The sequence below is a fragment of the Phalacrocorax carbo genome, chromosome 26 (genome assembly GCF_963921805.1).
Source record: "Phalacrocorax carbo chromosome 26, bPhaCar2.1, whole genome shotgun sequence".
NCBI lineage: Eukaryota > Metazoa > Chordata > Aves > Suliformes > Phalacrocoracidae > Phalacrocorax > Phalacrocorax carbo.
The window spans coordinates 4,466,336-4,483,228 of record NC_087538.1 but is presented as its reverse complement, the minus strand read 5'-3'; the positions used below and the strand labels follow the sequence as shown (position 1 = coordinate 4,483,228).

Here is a 16,893-nt window from a genome sequence, read left to right as displayed (position 1 = left end):
CACAGGGACACACGTGAGGGGACACAGGAGGGGCCGTGGGGACACGGGGGGGACAGACACAGGGGAGGTGACGGGGACATGGAGGGGACACGGGGGAGGAGCCCCATGGCCGTGGTGGCCCTGGGGACACCGGGGACCGCTGCGGTGGCCTTGGGGACACCGAACTTCCCCGTGGGGACACCGGGATCCACTTTCACGGTCGTGGTGGCTCTTGGGGACACCGGGAACCCCCGTGGGGACATTTAAAGGGGATAGAGAGGGGACACGCGAGAGGTGACGCGCCAGCGCGTGGACGGGACGCGAACTGGGGACAAAGTGACCCAAAACCAGGGCTGCGGCGGTGATGTGTTAATGCCACCGGTCCCCTCCAGCAAAGCCACCGCGGTCACCTACCGCCGTCCCCGCCGCAGCAGCCCCGGCAGCGCGGCGGTGGCGTCCCGGCAGTTCTGGGCCACGGTGGCGGCCGCGGTGGCATCGGGGACACCGAAGGTGACCAGCAGGCCCCGGGCCACCCCCAGTGTCTTCAGGAGGTGACCTTGGGCCAGGTGGGCGCTGGCGTCCCACAGCATCTCGGCCACCGCCACCGCTGACATCAGGTCCTCGGGGACACCAGGGGCCTCCCGGGCCACCCCAGGGGCCTCCTGGGCCACCCCAGGAGCCTGAGGGCCACCGCGTCCCCCCTCAGGGCCACCACATCCAGCAGCCGTAAGGGCCACGCTGGCCTCGATGGCCTCGAGGAGGTGCTGGAGGTGACGGTAGAAGCGGGTGACGCCGTGACAGGCGGCCACCAAGCGTTCCAGGGTTCCGCCGGCCGCCGCCGCTCGCCGCCTCCGCTCCGCAGCCACCGCCGCCCCCACCGTGGCCACCGCCGCCCTCTCGGTGGCCTCGGTGGCCGCGCACAACCCCGCGCAGGCCTCGGCCACCCGATCCCTGTGGGCTGCCACCTCCGAGAACGCCGCGGCCAACTCCGTGGCCACCGGTAGTTCCCGGGTGTCCAACAGCAGCTGCCGGTGTGCCCCGTCCTGCCGGGCCACCGCCGCTGCCAGGTGGCCCGCGGTGGCCTCGGCGGTGGCCCCGGTGGCGGCCACAGTCCCACACGCGTCCCTCAGGCACGTGGCATCCTGTGTCACCCCGTCCCAGGTGCTCCTCGCCGAGGCCACCGCCTTCCGCCACTCGCGGACGACGGCTGCCACGTTAGCCCAGGCGTCCCCCGTGGTGGCCCTGGGGACAGCGGGCTCAGGGGTGGTCCCGACGGTGGTCCCGATGGCGGCCCCGGTGGTCCCAGCAGCGGCCAGGGCGTGACGGAGGCGGGTGGCCTCGCCGTGACGGTGGCCCATGGCCTGCTTGATGGTGGTGACGAGGGCCACCAGCTTGCCCCGCAGCGAGCCCTGTGTCCCCGTCAGGGGGACGTCCCCCGCAGCGGCCCCCAGCTCGCCCAGGACGGCCACCACAGTCACCAGCGGTTCTAGCAGCTCTGGGGACACCTGGGGAGAGGGACACGGCCGGTGGCAGGGTCCCCCCCCGTGTCCCTTGTCCTCTCCCAGGGGTCCCCTATGGTTCTAGTCCCCTCTGGGGTCCCCCCTGTCCCCTCTGGGGTCCCCGTGTCACCCTGGGCTTCTCCCATGTCCCCTCCTCGGGGTTGCCCATGTCCTCTGTGGTCCCCTGATGTCCCCTTCGGGGGTCTCCCGATGCCACCTTGGGGTCCCCCCTAGCACTCGTCCCTTCCTCAGTGTCCCCCAAAGGCCCTTGTCACCTTCAGGGTGCCCAGAGGTCACCCTGGGGTCCCCCATGGCACTTGTCACCTCCTGCCATCCCAATTCCCTCTGCCACCCGTCCTCTGTCCCCACCGTCCCCTGTCCCCCTGCCACCCCCTGTCCCCGTCACCCCCCTGCCACCCCCTTCCCCATCACCACCATCCCCCTGTCACCTCACTGCCACTGCCCTGTCCCCCTGTCCCCGTCACCTTGTCACCCCCCCGCCACCCCATCCCCTGTCCCTCTGCCACCCCCTTGCCCCCGTCATTGTCACCCCCCGTCACCCCATTCCTTCTGCCACCCCCCTGCCACCCCTGACCCCCCTCCCCTCTGCCACAGCCCTGTCCCCCTGTCCCCCCATCCCCTCTGCCACCCCTGTCCCCTCTGCCACCCCCCTGCCCCCGTCATTGTCACCCCCTGCCACCCCTGTCCCCTCTGCCACCCCCCTGCCACCCCTGACCCCCCCCGCCACCCCCCTGCCACCCCTGACCCCCCCTCCCCTCTGCCACAGCCCTGTCCCCCTGTCCCCATCACACTGTCCCCCCCTGCCACCCCCAACCCCTCTGCCACCCCCCTGCCACCCCGTCCCCTGTCCCCTCTGCCACACCCAACCCCTCTGCCACCCCCCTGTCCCAATCACATTGTCCCCCCCTGCCACCCCCAACCCCTCTGCCACCCCCCTGCCACCCCTGTCCCCCCCTCCCCTCTGCCACAGCCCTGTCCCCCTGTCCCAATCAGTGTCCCCCCCCCACACCCAACCCCTCTGCCACCCCCCTGTCCCAATCACATTGTCCCCCCCTGCCACCCCTGTCCCCTCTGCCACCCCCCTGCCACCCCTGACCCCCCTCCCCTCTGCCACAGCCCTGTCCCCCTGTCCCCATCACACTGTCCCCCTCTGCAACCCCTGTCCCCTCTGCCACCCCCCTGCCCCCGTCATTGTCACCCCCTGCCACCCCTGTCCCCTCTGCCACCCCCCTGCCACCCCTGACCCCCCCCGCCACCCCCCTGCCCCCATCATTGTCACCCCCTGCCACCCCCAACCCCTCTGCCACCCCCCTGCCACCCCTGACCCCCCTCCCCTCTGCCACAGCCCTGTCCCCCTGTCCCCATCACACTGTCCCCCCCTGCCACCCCCAACCCCTCTGCCACCCCCCTGCCACCCCGTCCCCTGTCCCCTCTGCCACCCCCAACCCCTCTGCCACCCCTCCCCTCTGCCACCCCGTCCCCTGTCCCCTCTGCCACACCCAACCCCTCTGCCACCCCCTGTCCCAATCACATTGTCCCCCCCTGCCACCCCCAACCCCTCTGCCACCCCCCTGCCACCCCTGTCCCCCCCTCCCCTCTGCCACAGCCCTGTCCCCCTGTCCCAATCAGTGTCCCCCCCGCCACACCCAACCCCTCTGCCACCCCCCTGTCCCAATCACATTGTCCCCCCCTGCCACCCCTGTCCCCTCTGCCACCCCCCTGCCACCCCTGACCCCCCTCCCATCTGCCACAGCCCTGTCCCCCTGTCCCCCCATCCCCTCTGCCACCCCCCTGCCACCCCGTCCCCTGTCCCCTCTGCCACACCCATCCCCTCTGCCACCCCATCCTCTGTCCCCCCGCCCCCTCTGCCACCCCCATAACCCCCCTGCCGCCCCGCTCCTCGTCCCCACCGTCCCCGTGTCCCCTCTGCCACCCCCCTGCCACCCGCCCGTGTCCCCCCACCTCCCCACCCCCACCACCGGGGGCGGGGAGGGGGGGAGGGGGGGAGGGCTGTGATTTGTCCCACCTCGAGGGGGACGATGGCCCCGCTGGCCTCCGGGGTCTCCATGGGTGGCGGTGGCGGCGGTGGGGACGCCGTGGGGACGCCGTGGGGACACCGGAGGCCCGGGGAGTGGCGGCGGCGGCTGTACATGGCCCCGGAGCTGGGCCGGGCTCGGCCCACGGGGGCTGGGCGAGGGGACGCCGCCACCGGGGCCATCACCGGCGGGGCCGTCACCCGCCCGGTGACCCCAGTATGGCCACCTACGTCCCTCGGTGTCCCCCCCCGCTGTCCCCAACGGGACCCCACGGACTCTGATGTCCCATCGTCGTCCCCCCCCCCGATGGCCCCAGTGTGGCCCCAGCATGGCCACACACAGCCCTCGGGGTCCCCCAATGTCCCCCCATGTCCCCAACAGGGTCCCACAGCCCCCGGTGTCCCTCAGTGTCCCCCAACGTCTCCAAAAGTGTCCCCAACAGGGTCATGGAGCCACCGTGATGTCCCCTGATGTCCCCAAGGCAGCCGTAGGGTCCCTGATGTCCCCCCACAATGTCCCCAATGTGGCCCCAGCATGGCCACCTGAGGTTGTCGGGGTCCCCCATGTCCCCCCCATGTCCCCAACAGGGTTCCACAGGCCCCAGTGTCCCCCGATGTCCCCAAAAGTGTCCCCAACAGGGACCTAGAGCCACCAGTGTGGCCAGGGCTTGTCCCCAGTGTGTCCCCAGTGCTGGCCTCTGGCATGTCCCCAACGTGGCACCATGATGTCCCCAGGGTGTCCCCAGTGTGTCCCCAGTGCTGGCCTCCAGCGTGTCCCCAACATGGCACCATGATGTCCCCAGTGTGTCCCCAGCGCTGGCCTCCGGCGTGTCCCCAACGTGGCACCATGATGTCCCCAGGGTGTCCCCAGTGTGTCCCCAGTGCTGGCCTCCAGCGTGTCCCCAGTGTGGCACCATGTCCCCAGGGTGTCCCCAGTGTGTCCCCAGTGCTGGCCTCCAGCGTGTCCCCAACATGGCACCATGATGTCCCCAGGGTGTCCCCAGTGTGTCCCCAGTGCTGGCCTCCAGCATGTCCCCAACGTGGCACCATGATGTCCCCAGGGTGTCCCCAGTGTGTCCCCAGTGCTGGCCTCCAGCGTGTCCCCAACGTGGCACCATGATGTCCCCAGGGTGTCCCCAGTGTGTCCCCAGTGCTGGCCTCTGGCATGTCCCCAACGTGGCACCATGATGTCCCCAGGGTGTCCCCAGTGTGTCCCCAGTGCTGGCCTCCAGCTTGTCCCCAACATGGCACCATGATGTCCCCAGTGTGTCCCCAGTGCTGGCCTCCAGCGTGTCCCCAACGTGGCACCATGATGTCCCCAGGGTGTCCCCAGTGTGTCCCCAGTGCTGGCCTCTGGCATGTCCCCAACGTGGCACCATGATGTCACCAGGGTGTCCCCAGTGTGTCACCAGTGCTGGCCTCTGGCATGTCCCCAACGTGGCACCATGATGTCCCCAGTGTGTCCCCAGTGTGTCCCCAGTGCTGGCCTCCAGCGTGTCCCCAACATGGCACCATGATGTCCCCAGTGTGTCCCCAGTGTGTCCCCAGTGCTGGCCTCCAGCGTGTCCCCAACATGGCACCATGATGTCCCCAGTGTGTCCCCAGTGCTGGCCTCCAGCGTGTCCCCAACGTGGCACCATGATGTCCCCAGTGTGTCCCCAGTGTGTCCCCAGTGCTGGCCTCCAGCGTGTCCCCAACGTGGCACCATGATGTCCCCAGGGTGTCCCCAGTGTGTCCCCAGTCCTGGCCTCCAGCGTGTCCCCAACATGGCACCATGATGTCCCCAGGGTGTCCCCAGTGTGTCCCCAGTGCTGGCCTCCAGCTTGTCCCCAACATGGCACCATGATGTCCCCAGGGTGTCCCCAGTGTGTCCCCAGTGCTGGCCTCCAGCGTGTCCCCAACATGGCACCATGATGTCCCCAGTGTGTCCCCAGTGCTGGCCTCCAGCGTGTCCCCAACGTGGCACCATGATGTCCCCAGGGTGTCCCCAGTGTGTCCCCAGTGCTGGCCTCTGGCATGTCCCCAACGTGGCACCATGATGTCCCCAGGGTGTCCCCAGTGTGTCCCCAGTGCTGGCCTCCAGCGTGTCCCCAACGTGGCACCATGATGTCCCCAGTGTGTCCCCAGTGTGTCCCCAGTGCTGGCCTCCAGCGTGTCCCCAACGTGGCACCATGATGTCCCCAGGGTGTCCCCAGTGTGTCCCCAGCGCTGGCCTCCGGCGTGTCCCCAACGTGGCACCATGATGTCCCCAGGGTGTCCCCAGTGTGTCCCCAGTGCTGGCCTCCAGCGTGTCCCCAACGTGGCACCATGATGTCCCCAGGGTGTCCCCAGTGTGTCCCCAGTGCTGGCCTCCAGCGTGTCCCCAACGTGGCACCATGATGTCCCCAGTGTGTCCCCAGTGTGTCCCCAGTGCTGGCCTCCAGCTTGTCCCCAACATGGCACCATGATGTCCCCAGTGTGTCCCCAGTGCTGGCCTCCAGCGTGTCCCCAACGTGGCACCATGATGTCCCCAGGGTGTCCCCAGTGTGTCCCCAGTGCTGGCCTCTGGCATGTCCCCAACGTGGCACCATGATGTCCCCAGGGTGTCCCCAGTGTGTCCCCAGTGCTGGCCTCTGGCATGTCCCCAACGTGGCACCATGATGTCACCAGGGTGTCCCCAGTGTGTCCCCAGTGCTGGCCTCTGGCATGTCCCCAACGTGGCACCATGATGTCCCCAGTGTGTCCCCAGTGTGTCCCCAGTGCTGGCCTCCAGCGTGTCCCCAACATGGCACCATGATGTCCCCAGGGTGTCCCCAGTGTGTCCCCAGTGCTGGCCTCCAGCGTGTCCCCAACATGGCACCATGATGTCCCCAGGGTGTCCCCAGTGTGTCCCCAGCGCTGGCCTCTGGCATGTCCCCAACATGGCACCATGATGTCCCCAGTGTGTCCCCAGTGTGTCCCCAGCGCTGGCCTCCAGCGTGTCCCCAACATGGCACCATGATGTCCCCAGGGTGTCCCCAGTGTGTCCCCAGTGCTGGCCTCCAGCGTGTCCCCAACGTGGCACCATGATGTCCCCAGGGTGTCCCCAGTGTGTCACCAGTGCTGGCCTCCAGCGTGTCCCCAACGTGGCACCATGATGTCCCCAGGGTGTCCCCAGTGTGTCCCCAGTGCTGGCCTCCAGCGTGTCCCCAACATGGCACATGATGTCCCCAGTGTGTCCCCAGTGTGTCCCCAGTGCTGGCCTCCAGCGTGTCCCCAACGTGGCACCATGATGTCCCCAGTGTGTCACCAGCGCTGGCCTCCAGCGTGTCCCCAACGTGGCACCATGATGTCCCCAGGGTGTCCCCAGTGTGTCCCCAGTGCTGGCCTCCAGCGTGTCCCCAACATGGCACCATGATGTCCCCAGGGTGTCCCCAGTGTGTCCCCAGTGCTGGCCTCCAGCGTGTCCCCAACATGGCACCATGATGTCCCCAGGGTGTCCCCAGTGCTGGCCTCCAGCGTGTCCCCAACGTGGCACCATGATGTCCCCAGGGTGTCCCCAGTGTGTCCCCAGTGCTGGCCTCCAGCGTGTCCCCAACATGGCACCATGATGTCCCCAGGGTGTCCCCAGTGTGTCCCCAGTGCTGGCCTCCAGCGTGTCCCCAACATGGCACCATGATGTCCCCAGGGTGTCCCCAGTGTGTCCCCAGCGCTGGCCTCCAGCGTGTCCCCAACATGGCACCATGATGTCCCCAGGGTGTCCCCAGTGTGTCCCCAGCGCTGGCCTCTGGCATGTCCCCAACGTGGCACCATGATGTCCCCAGTGTGTCCCCAGTGTGTCCCCAGCGCTGGCCTCCAGCGTGTCCCCAACATGGCACCATGATGTCCCCAGGGTGTCCCCAGTGTGTCCCCAGTGCTGGCCTCCAGCGTGTCCCCAACGTGGCACCATGATGTCCCCAGGGTGTCCCCAGTGTGTCACCAGTGCTGGCCTCTGGCGTGTCCCCAACGTGGCACCATGATGTCCCCAGGGTGTCCCCAGTGTGTCCCCAGTGCTGGCCTCCAGCGTGTCCCCAACATGGCACCATGATGTCCCCAGTGTGTCCCCAGTGTGTCCCCAGTGCTGGCCTCCAGCGTGTCCCCAACGTGGCACCATGATGTCCCCAGTGTGTCACCAGCGCTGGCCTCCAGCGTGTCCCCAACGTGGCACCATGATGTCCCCAGGGTGTCCCCAGGGTGTCCCCAGTGCTGGCCTCCAGCGTGTCCCCAACGTGGCACCATGATGTCCCCAGGGTGTCCCCAGTGTGTCCCCAGTGCTGGCCTCCAGCGTGTCCCCAACATGGCACCATGATGTCCCCAGGGTGTCCCCAGTGTGTCCCCAGTGCTGGCCTCCAGCGTGTCCCCAACATGGCACCATGATGTCCCCAGGGTGTCCCCAGTGTGTCCCCAGCGCTGGCCTCCAGCGTGTCCCCAACATGGCACCATGATGTCCCCAGTGCGGCCATGGCTTGTCCCCAGCGTGTCCCCACCAGGCCCCTGTGTCCCCACCATGTCCCCCATGGCTTGGGAACATCCAGCCAGGGGTCCCTGGGGACACTGGGGAGAATCCCAAGCCCTCTGATGGGGATGGTTTGGGGACGTCCCCCCTCCTGGTGTCCTCTGAACGGGGGCTGTGGGTGTGTCCCCCTGTCCCCTGGCGTCCCCATGTCCCTGCCATGTCCCCAACCCCCAGTGACTGGTTGGGGGCTCAGAACGTCCCTGAGGTTTATTGGGGGGACAGGGGACGGTGTCACCAACCCATCCCTGGTGTCCCTGGACCACAAAGGGGACGTCCTTGATGTCCCCAGATGGGATTGGGGACATGCTGGTGTCCCCAGGACAAGGAGGGACCTTCCTAGTGTCCCCAAGTGGGACAGGGGACATCCTGGTGTCCCCAGAACAAGGAGGACCCTCTGGTGTCCCCCGATGGGACAGGGGACATTTTGGTGTCCCCAGAACATGAGGGACCTCCTGTTGTCCCCAGGTGGGACAGGGGACGTCAGGGTGTCCCCAGGATGGAGAAGGGACATCCTGGTGTCCCCAGGACGAGGAGGACCCTCCCGGTGTCCCCAGGTGGGGCAGGGGACATCCTGGTGACCCCAGAACATGAGGGACCTTGTGGTGTCCCCAGGTTGCAGAAGGAACATCCTGGTGTCCCCAGGTGGGACAAGGAGGACCCTCCTGGTGTCCCCAGGATGGAGAAGGGACCTCCAGGTATCCTCAGGACGAGGAGGACCCTTGTGGTGTCCCCAGGTGGGACAAGGGACCTCCTGGTGTCCCCAGGACAAGGAGGACCCTCCTGGTGTCCCTGGGTGGGACAGGGGACATTGGGGTGTCAACAGGATGGAGAAGGGACATCCTGGTGTCCCCAGGATGAGGAGGACCCTCCCAGTGTCCCCAGGTGGGGCAGGGGACATCCTGGTGACCCCAGAACATGAGGGACCTCGTGGTGTCCCCAGGTGGGGCAGGGGACATCCTGGTGACCCCAGAACATGAGGGACCTCGTGGTGTCCCCAGGTGGGGCAGGGGACATCCTGGTGACCCCAGGATGGAGAAGGGACCTCCTGGTGACCCCAGGACAAGGAGGACCCTTGTGGTGTCCCCAGGTGGGACAAGGGACATCCTGGTGACCCCAGGATGAGGAGGACCCTTGTGGTGTCCCCAGGTGGGGCAGGGGACATCCTGGTGACCCCAGGACGAGGAGGACCCTTGTGGTGTCCCCAGGTGGGGCAGGGGACATCCTGGTGACCCCAGGACGAGGAGGACCCTTGTGGTGTCCCCAGGTGGGGCAGGGGACACCCTGGTGACCCCAGGATGGAGAAGGGACCTCCTGGTGACCCCAGGACAAGCAGGACCCTCCCGGTGTCCCCGTCCCTGTCCCTACTCCTCTCCCGGCAGAGTCTCCAACACGTGGGCCAACCTCTGCATCCCCTCCCCGTCCCCCATCCCCGTCCCCAAGGCCACCACGGCGTCCCCCAGGGCCCGGGCGCTGGCGGGGAAGCCTTGAGCCATCTCCAGGTCTTGGGTGACAGCGTCCACCAAGGACTTGAGGTGACCGGACACCTCCTCCAGCGTCCCCAAGGTGACGTTAGCGGCGGCGAGGGCCTTGGCCGCCTCGGAGGTGGCGGCGGCGGCGGCGGCGGCGGTGGCGGCGGCGCTGCGGGCCAGGCGGTGGTAGCGGTGGGCTTGGTGACGCTGGTGGCTGGCGGCCAGGGCCAGGTGACGCTTGGAGGTCCCCGCGCCCCACAGGGCCACCTGGCTGGCCAAGGTGAGGGTGGCCAGGCAGGGGATGAGGTGGCTCTCCTGGGTCACCCCCAGCGCCTCCCGCACCACGTCCAGGGACACTGCGGGGACGGTGGCGGGGGTGGGACATCAGCCAGTGGTGTCGTGCTCTCCCGGTGTCCCCAGTGCCCTCCCGGTGTCCCCAGTCCCTCCCAGTGTCCCCAGTGTCATCCCACTGACCCCAGCCCCTCCCAGTGTCCCCAGTGCCCTCCCGGTGTCCCCAGTCCCTCCCAGTGTCCCCAGTGTCATCCCACTGACCCCAGCGCCTCCCAGTGTCCCCAGTGCCCTCCCGGTGTCCCCAGTGTCATCCCACTGACCCCAGCCCCGTCCAGTGTCCCCAGTCCCCTCCCGGTGTCCCCAGTGCCCTCCCGGTGTCCCCAGTACCATCCCACTGACCCCAGTCCCCTCCCGGTGTCCCCAGTGCCCTCCCGGTGTCCCCAGTACCATCCCACTGACCCCAGCCCCTCCCACTGTCCCCAGTCCCATCCCAGTGTCATCAGTCCCATCCCAGTGTCCCCAGTCTCATCCCAGTGTCCTCAGTCCCCTCCCAGTGTCCCCAGTACCCTCCCGGTGTCCCCAGTGCCCTCCCGGTGTCCCCAGTACCATCCCACTGACCACAGCCCCTCCCAGTGTCCCCAGTCCCATGCCAGTGTCATCAGTCCCATCCCAGTGTCCCCAGTCTCATCCCAGTGTCCTCAGTCCCCTCCCAGTGTCCCCAGTGTCATCCCACTGACCCCAGCCCATCCCAGTGTCCCCAGTCCATCCCAGTGCCCCCAGTGTCATCCCACTGACCCCAGCCCATCCCAGTGTCCTCAGTCCCCTCCCAGTGTCCCCAGTACCCTCCCAGTGTCCCCAGTGTCATCCCAGTGTCACCAGCCCATCCCAGTGTCCCAAGTTCCCTCCTAGTGTCCCCAGTCCCATCCCAGTGTCACCAGTCCCTACCAGTGTCCCCAGCCCTTCCCAGTGTCCCCAGTCCATCCCAGTGTCCCCAGTCCCCTCCCAGTGTCCCCAGTACCATCCCACTGACCCCAGCCACTTCCAGTGTCCTCAGTCCCATCCCAGTGTCCCCAGCCCATCCCAGTGTCCCCAGTCCCATCCCACTGACCCCAGTCCCTCCCAGTGTCCTCAGTACCCTTCCAGTGTCCCCAGCCCCTCCCAGTGTCCCCAGCCCATCCCAGTGTCCCCAGTCCCATCCCACTGACCCCAGTCCCTCCCAGTGTCCTCAGTACCCTCCCAGTGTCCGCAGCCCCTCCCAGTGTCCCCAGTCCCATCCCAGTGTCCCCAGTCCCCTCCCAGTGTCCCCAGTTTCATCCCGCTGACCCCAGACCCTTCAGGTGTCCCCAGTCCCCTCCCAGTGTCCCCAGTACCTTCCCAGTGTCCCGAGTGTCATCCCACTGACCCCAGCCCATCCCAGTGTCCTCAGTCCCCTCCCAGTTTCACCAGCCCCTCCCAGTGTCACCAGTCCCATCCCAGTGTCCCCAGTACCTTCCCAGTGTCCCCAGTGTCATCCCACTGACCCCAGCCCCTTGCAATGTCCCCAGTCCCATCCCTGTGTCCCCTGTCCCTCCCAGTGTCCCCAGTGTCATCCCAAGTCCCCAGTCCCATCCCAGTGTCCCCAGTTCCATCCCAGTGTCCCCAGTGTCATCCCCCTGACCCCTGTGCCTCCTGGTTTCCCCTGTCCCCTCGCAGTGTCCTCAGACCCTCCCAGTGTCCCCAGTCCCTCCCAGTGTCCCCAGTCCCATCCAGTGTCCTCAGCCCCTCCCAGTGTCCCCAGTCCCATCCCAGTATCCCCAGTCCCATCCCAGTGTCCCCAGTCCCTCCCAGTGTCCCCAGTCCCCTCCCAGTGTCCCAAGTGTCATCCCACTGACCCCAGCACCTCCCAGTGTCCTCAGTCCCCTCCCAGTTTCACCAGCCCCTCCCAGTGTCCCCAGTGTCATCCCAGTGTCCCCAGCCCATCCCAGTGTCCTCAGTCCCATCCCAGTGTCCCCAGCCCATCCCAGTGTCCCCAGTCCCATCCCACTGACCCCAGTCCCTCCCAGTGTCCTCAGTACCCTTCCAGTGTCCCCAGTCCCTCCCAGTGTCCCCAGCCCATCCCAGTGTCCCCAGTCCCATCCCACTGACCCCAGTCCCTCCCAGTGTCCTCAGTACCCTCCCAGTGTCCCCAGTCCCTCCCAGTGTCCCCAGCCCCTCCCAGTGTCCCCAGTCCCATCCCAGTGTCCCCAGTCCCCTCCCAGTGTCCCCAGTTTCATCCCACTGACCCCAGACCCTTCAAGTGTCCCCAGTCCCCTCCCAGTGTCCCCAGTACCTTCCCAGTGTCCCCAGTGTCATCCCACTGACCCCAGCCCATCCCAGTGTCCTCACTCCCCTCCCAGTTTCACCAGCCCCTCCCAGTGTCACCAGTCCCATCCCAGTGTCCCCAGTACCTTCCCAGTGTCCCCAGTGTCATCCCACTGACCCCAGCCCCTTGCAATGTCCCCAGTCCCATCCCTGTGTCCCCTGTCCCTCCCAGTGTCCCCAGTCCCTCCCAGTGTCCCCAGTCCCCTCCCAGTGTCCCAAGTGTCATCCCACTGACCCCAGCACCTCCCAGTGTCCTCAGTCCCCTCCCAGTTTCACCAGCCCCTCCCAGTGTCCCCAGTGTCATCCCAGTGTCCCCAGTCCCCTCCCAGTGTCCCCAGTGTCATCCCAAGTCCCCAGTCCCATCCCAGTGTCCCCAGTTCCATCCCAGTGTCCCCAGTGTCATCCCCCTGACCCCTGTGCCTCCTGGTTTCCCCTGTCCCCTCGCAGTGTCCTCAGACCCTCCCAGTGTCCCCAGTCCCTCCCAGTGTCCCCAGTCCCATCCAGTGTCCTCAGCCCCTCCCAGTGTCCCCAGTCCCATCCCAGTATCCCCAGTCCCATCCCAGTGTCCCCAGTCCCTCCCAGTGTCCTCAGCCCCCTCCCAATGTCCCCAGTCCCTCCCAGTGTCCCCAGTCCCCTCCCAGTGTCCCCAGTCCCATCGCAGTGTCCCCAGTCCCTACCAGTGTCCCCAGTGTCATCCCAGTGACCCCAGCCCCTCCCAGTGTCCCGAGTACCCTCCCGGTGTCCCCATGCCCCTCCTGGTGTCCCCAGTCCCCTTCCAGTGACCCCAGTGCCATCCCACTGACCCCAGACCCTCCCAGTGTCACCAGTGTCACCCCAGTTTCACCAGCCCCTCCCAGTGTCCCCAGTCCCCTCCCAGTGTCACCAGTGTCATCCCACTGACCCCAGACCCTCCTGGTGTCCCCAGTCCCCTCCCAGTGTCCCCAGCCCCTCCCAGTGTCCCGAGTACCCTCCCGGTGTCCCCAGGCCCCTTCCAGTGTCCTCAGTCCCTCCCAATGTCACCAGTTCCATCCCAGTGTCCCCAGGCCCCTCCTGGTGTCCCTAGTCCCCTTCCAGTGACCCCAGTGCCATCCCGCTGACCCCAGTCCCATCCAGTGTCACCAGTGTCACCCCAGTTTCACCAGCCCCTCCCAGTGTCCCCAGACCCATCCCAGTGTCACCAGTCCCTCCCAGTGTCCTCAGCCCCCTCCCAGTGTCCCCAGTCCCTCCCAGTGTCCCCAGTCCCTCCAGTGTCCTCAGTCCCTCCCAATGTCACCAGATCCATCCCAGTGTACCCAGTACCTCCTGGTGTCCCCAGACCATCCCAGTGCCACCAGTCCCATCCCAGTGTCCCCAGTACGGTCCCAGTGTCCCCAGTGTCATCCCACTGACCCCAGACCCTCCCAGTGTCCTCAGTCCCCTCCCAGTTTCACCAGCCCCTCCCATGGCCCCAGTCCCATCCCAGTGTCACCAGTGTCACTCCCAGTGTCCTCAGACCCCTCCCAGTGTCCCCAGTCCCATCCCAGTGTCCCCAGTCCCTCCCAGTGTCCCCAGTACCCTCCCAGTGTCCCCAGTGTCATCCCAGTGTCCCCAGTGTCATCCCAATGACCCCAGCCCATCCCAGTGTCCTCAGTCCCCTCCCAGTTTCACCAGTCCCTCCCAGTGTCCCCAGTCCCACCCCAGTGTCCCCAGTGTCATCCCACTGACCCCAGCCCCTCCCAGTGTCCCAAGTACCCTCCCAGTGTCACCAGTTTCATCCCACTGACCCCAGGCCCTTGCAATGTCCCCAGTCCCCTCCCAGTGTCCCCAGTCCATCCCAGTGTCCTCAGTCCCATCCCAGTGTCCCCAGCCCATCCCAGTGTCCCCAGTGTCATCCCACTGACCCCAGTCCCTCCCAGTGTCCCCACTCCCTCTCAGTGTCCCCAGTCCCCTCCCAGTGTGCCCAGTCCCATCCCAGTGTCCCCAGACCCTCCCAGTGTCTCCAGTCCCATCCCAGTGTCCCCAGACCCTCCCAGTGTCCCCAGACCCTCCCAGTGTCCCCAGTCCCCTCCCAGTGTGCCCAGTCCCATCCCAGTGTCCCCAGTCCCCTCACAGTGTCACCAGTCCCCTCCCAGTGTCACCGGTGACATCCCACTGACCCCAGACCCTCCTGGTGTCCCCAGTCCCCTCCCAGTGTCCCCAGTGTCATCCCAGTGTCCCCAGTCCCATCCCAGTGTCCCCAGTCCCATCACAGTGTCCCCAGTCCCCTCCCAGTGTCACCAGTGTCATCCCACTGACCCCAGACCCTCCTGGTGTCCCCAGCCCCTCCCATTGTCCCCAGTCCCATCCCAGTGTCCCTAGTGTCATCCCACTGACCCCAGCCCCTCCCAGTGTCCCCAGTCCCTCCCAGCATCCCCAGTGCCATCCCACTGACCCCAGGCCCTTGCAATGTCCCCAGTCCCATCCCAGTGTCTCCAGTACCCTCCCAGTGTCCCCAGTCCCCTCCCAGTGTCCCCAGACCCTCCCAGTGTCCCCAGTCCCATCCCAGTGTCCCCAGCCCCTCCCAGTGTCCTCAGTCCCCTCCCAGTGTCCCCAGACCCTCCCAGTGTCACCAGTCCCATCCCAGTGTCACCAGCCCTCTCCCAGTGTCCCCAGCCCCTCCCAGTGTCTCCAGTCCCATCCCAGTGTCACCAGCGTCATCCCAGTGTCACCAGTGTCATCCCACTGACCCCAGTCCCCTCCCAGTGTCCCCAGTTTCATCCCACTGACCCCAGTTTCATCCCACTGACCCCAGCCCCTTCCAGTGTCCCCAGTCCCCTCCCAGTGTCCCCAGTGCCTCCCAGTGTCCCCAGTCCCCTCCCAGTGTCCCCAGTGCCTGCCAGTGTCCCCAGCCCATCCCAGTGTCCCCAGTCTCATCCCAGTCACCCCATCCCCTCTGGGTGTCCCCAGTTGTTGTCCCCAGTGTCCCCCAGCCCATACTGGGTGGGGCAGGGGAAGCTCTACACTGGTCTGTAGCCATCCCACTGGTCTTTACTAGACCCTACTGGTATATACTGGCCTGAACTGGTCTGTAGACCTCCTTACTGGCCCATATAGCTCCAGACTGGTCTATAGTGGTCAGGGCCGGGGAAAGTTTTTACTGGTCAGTAGGGTTTCCTACTGGTTCCTACTGGTCTGAAGGGTCCTCTACTGGTATTAGTAATCCAAAGAGATCTGTAGGGTTTTCTACTGGTCCTTACTGGTTTATACTGGTCAGGGCAGGGGGAAGTCTCTAGTGGTCTGTACAGCTCCCTACTGGTTCCTACTGGTCTGTAGGGTTCTCTACTGGCATTACTGATCCAAGCTGAGCTGTAGGTCTCCCTACTGGTCTTAACTGGTTCCTACTGCTCTAAACTGGTCCATACTGGTCTGAGCAGGGGAAAGTCTCTACTGGTCTGCAGGGCTCCCTACTGGTCTTTACTGGTCCATCTTGGCCTATACTGGTCAGGACAAAATGAAGTCTCTACTGCTCCACAGTGGTTCCTTGCTGGTCTAAACCAGTCTGTACTGGTCTCTAGGGCTCCCTGCTGGTCTGTACTGGTCTGTGAGGTTCTCTACCAGTGTTACTGGTCCAAGCCGATCTGCAGGGCTCCCTACTGGTCTGAACTGGTCCACTCTGGCCTGTACCGGTCAGGGTGAGAGAGAGTCTAGTGGTCTGTAGAGCTTCCTACTGGTCTGTACTGGTCTGTGAGGTTCTCTACCAGTGTTACTGGTCCTAGCCGATCTGCAGGGCTCCCTACTGGTCTGAACTGGTGCACTCTGGTCTGTACCGGTCCATACTCACATGGGAGGGCACACAGAAGCATCAGAGTGAGGGCAACAGTCCGGATCACCTTCAGACGCCAGCGGCGCCGGCGGTTCGCGCTCAGCTCCCGCTCCAGTTCGGCAGCGCTGGCTTCAGCGGCCGCCCCCAGTGCCCGGTAGAGCCCCTCGGCATTGAGCCCCGGCGCCGGCAACTCCGCCGCCGCCGCCATCGCCGCCTCTATGGCCGCCACCAGCCCTTTCAGCGCCGCCTCCGCCTCCGCCAACTTCCACTTCGCCTCCGCCAGCGCCACCGCCACCGCCTCCGGCGTCCCCAACGCCTCCGCCAGCCCCACCAGCGCCCGCAGCGCCCGCTCCGAGGCCAACGAGGCCGACGCCGACGCCAGCGACAGCGGCGGAGAGGACATCCTGCAGGGTGACCCGGGGTCTCTTGGTGGGGACCCAAGCGTCCGGGTGGGGAGCCCTCCCCAACCCCATAACGGACATAAGAGGGACCCAGGCGTCCAGGAGGGACCCCAGGCACCCGAGCAAGGTCCCCGTCACCGCTATGGGGGACCCCAACGTCCTGGTAATGCCTCTACTTCCCTTTCCATAGCCATGGAGGGACCCAGGTGTCCGGGTGTGGCTCCTCCCCAACTCGCCCTCCCACTCATGGGGTCACACCTTTGGAAGGGACCCAGGTGTCTCCGAGGGACCCAAATACCCAAGAGGGACCCACATGCCCGGACAGGGTCCCCGTCACCGCTACGGGGGAACCGCACGTCCTGGCAATGCCTCTACTTCCCTTTCCGCAGCCATGGAAGGGACCCAGGCGTCCGGGTGTGGCTCCCCACCCCCACACCTCCCCAATTCCCCCTCCCACTCCTAGGGTCCCCCCTTTGGAAGGGACCCAGGTGTTTGGTTACGTCCCTCCCCCCCCACCTCCAGCACCTACTTCCTTGTGTCCCTCGGAAACGTCCCCAGAGCTGG

At 66.5% G+C, this 16,893-nt stretch overlaps 2 protein-coding genes across 2 annotated transcripts; both read right to left on the bottom strand.

Annotated features, from left to right (window-relative positions):
• Window positions 1–315: 315 nt before the first annotated feature.
• Window positions 316–3,815, bottom strand: LOC135317591 (uncharacterized). The gene is made up of 2 exons (XM_064473906.1): window positions 3,526–3,815; window positions 316–1,484 (listed from the first exon to the last, which is right to left on the bottom strand). The coding sequence occupies exons 1-2, from the start codon at window positions 3,715–3,717 to the stop codon at window positions 390–392; spliced, it is 1,287 nt and encodes a 428-aa protein (XP_064329976.1). The 5' UTR covers window positions 3,718–3,815; the 3' UTR covers window positions 316–389.
• Window positions 3,816–8,252: 4,437 nt separating this feature from the next.
• Window positions 8,253–16,893, bottom strand: LOC135317547 (uncharacterized). Its single transcript, XM_064473834.1, has 3 exons — window positions 16,859–16,893; window positions 15,947–16,332; window positions 8,253–9,872 (listed from the first exon to the last, which is right to left on the bottom strand). Exons 2-3 carry the CDS (start codon window positions 16,329–16,331, stop codon window positions 9,409–9,411), a joined length of 849 nt encoding a protein of 282 aa, XP_064329904.1. The 5' UTR covers window position 16,332; window positions 16,859–16,893; the 3' UTR covers window positions 8,253–9,408.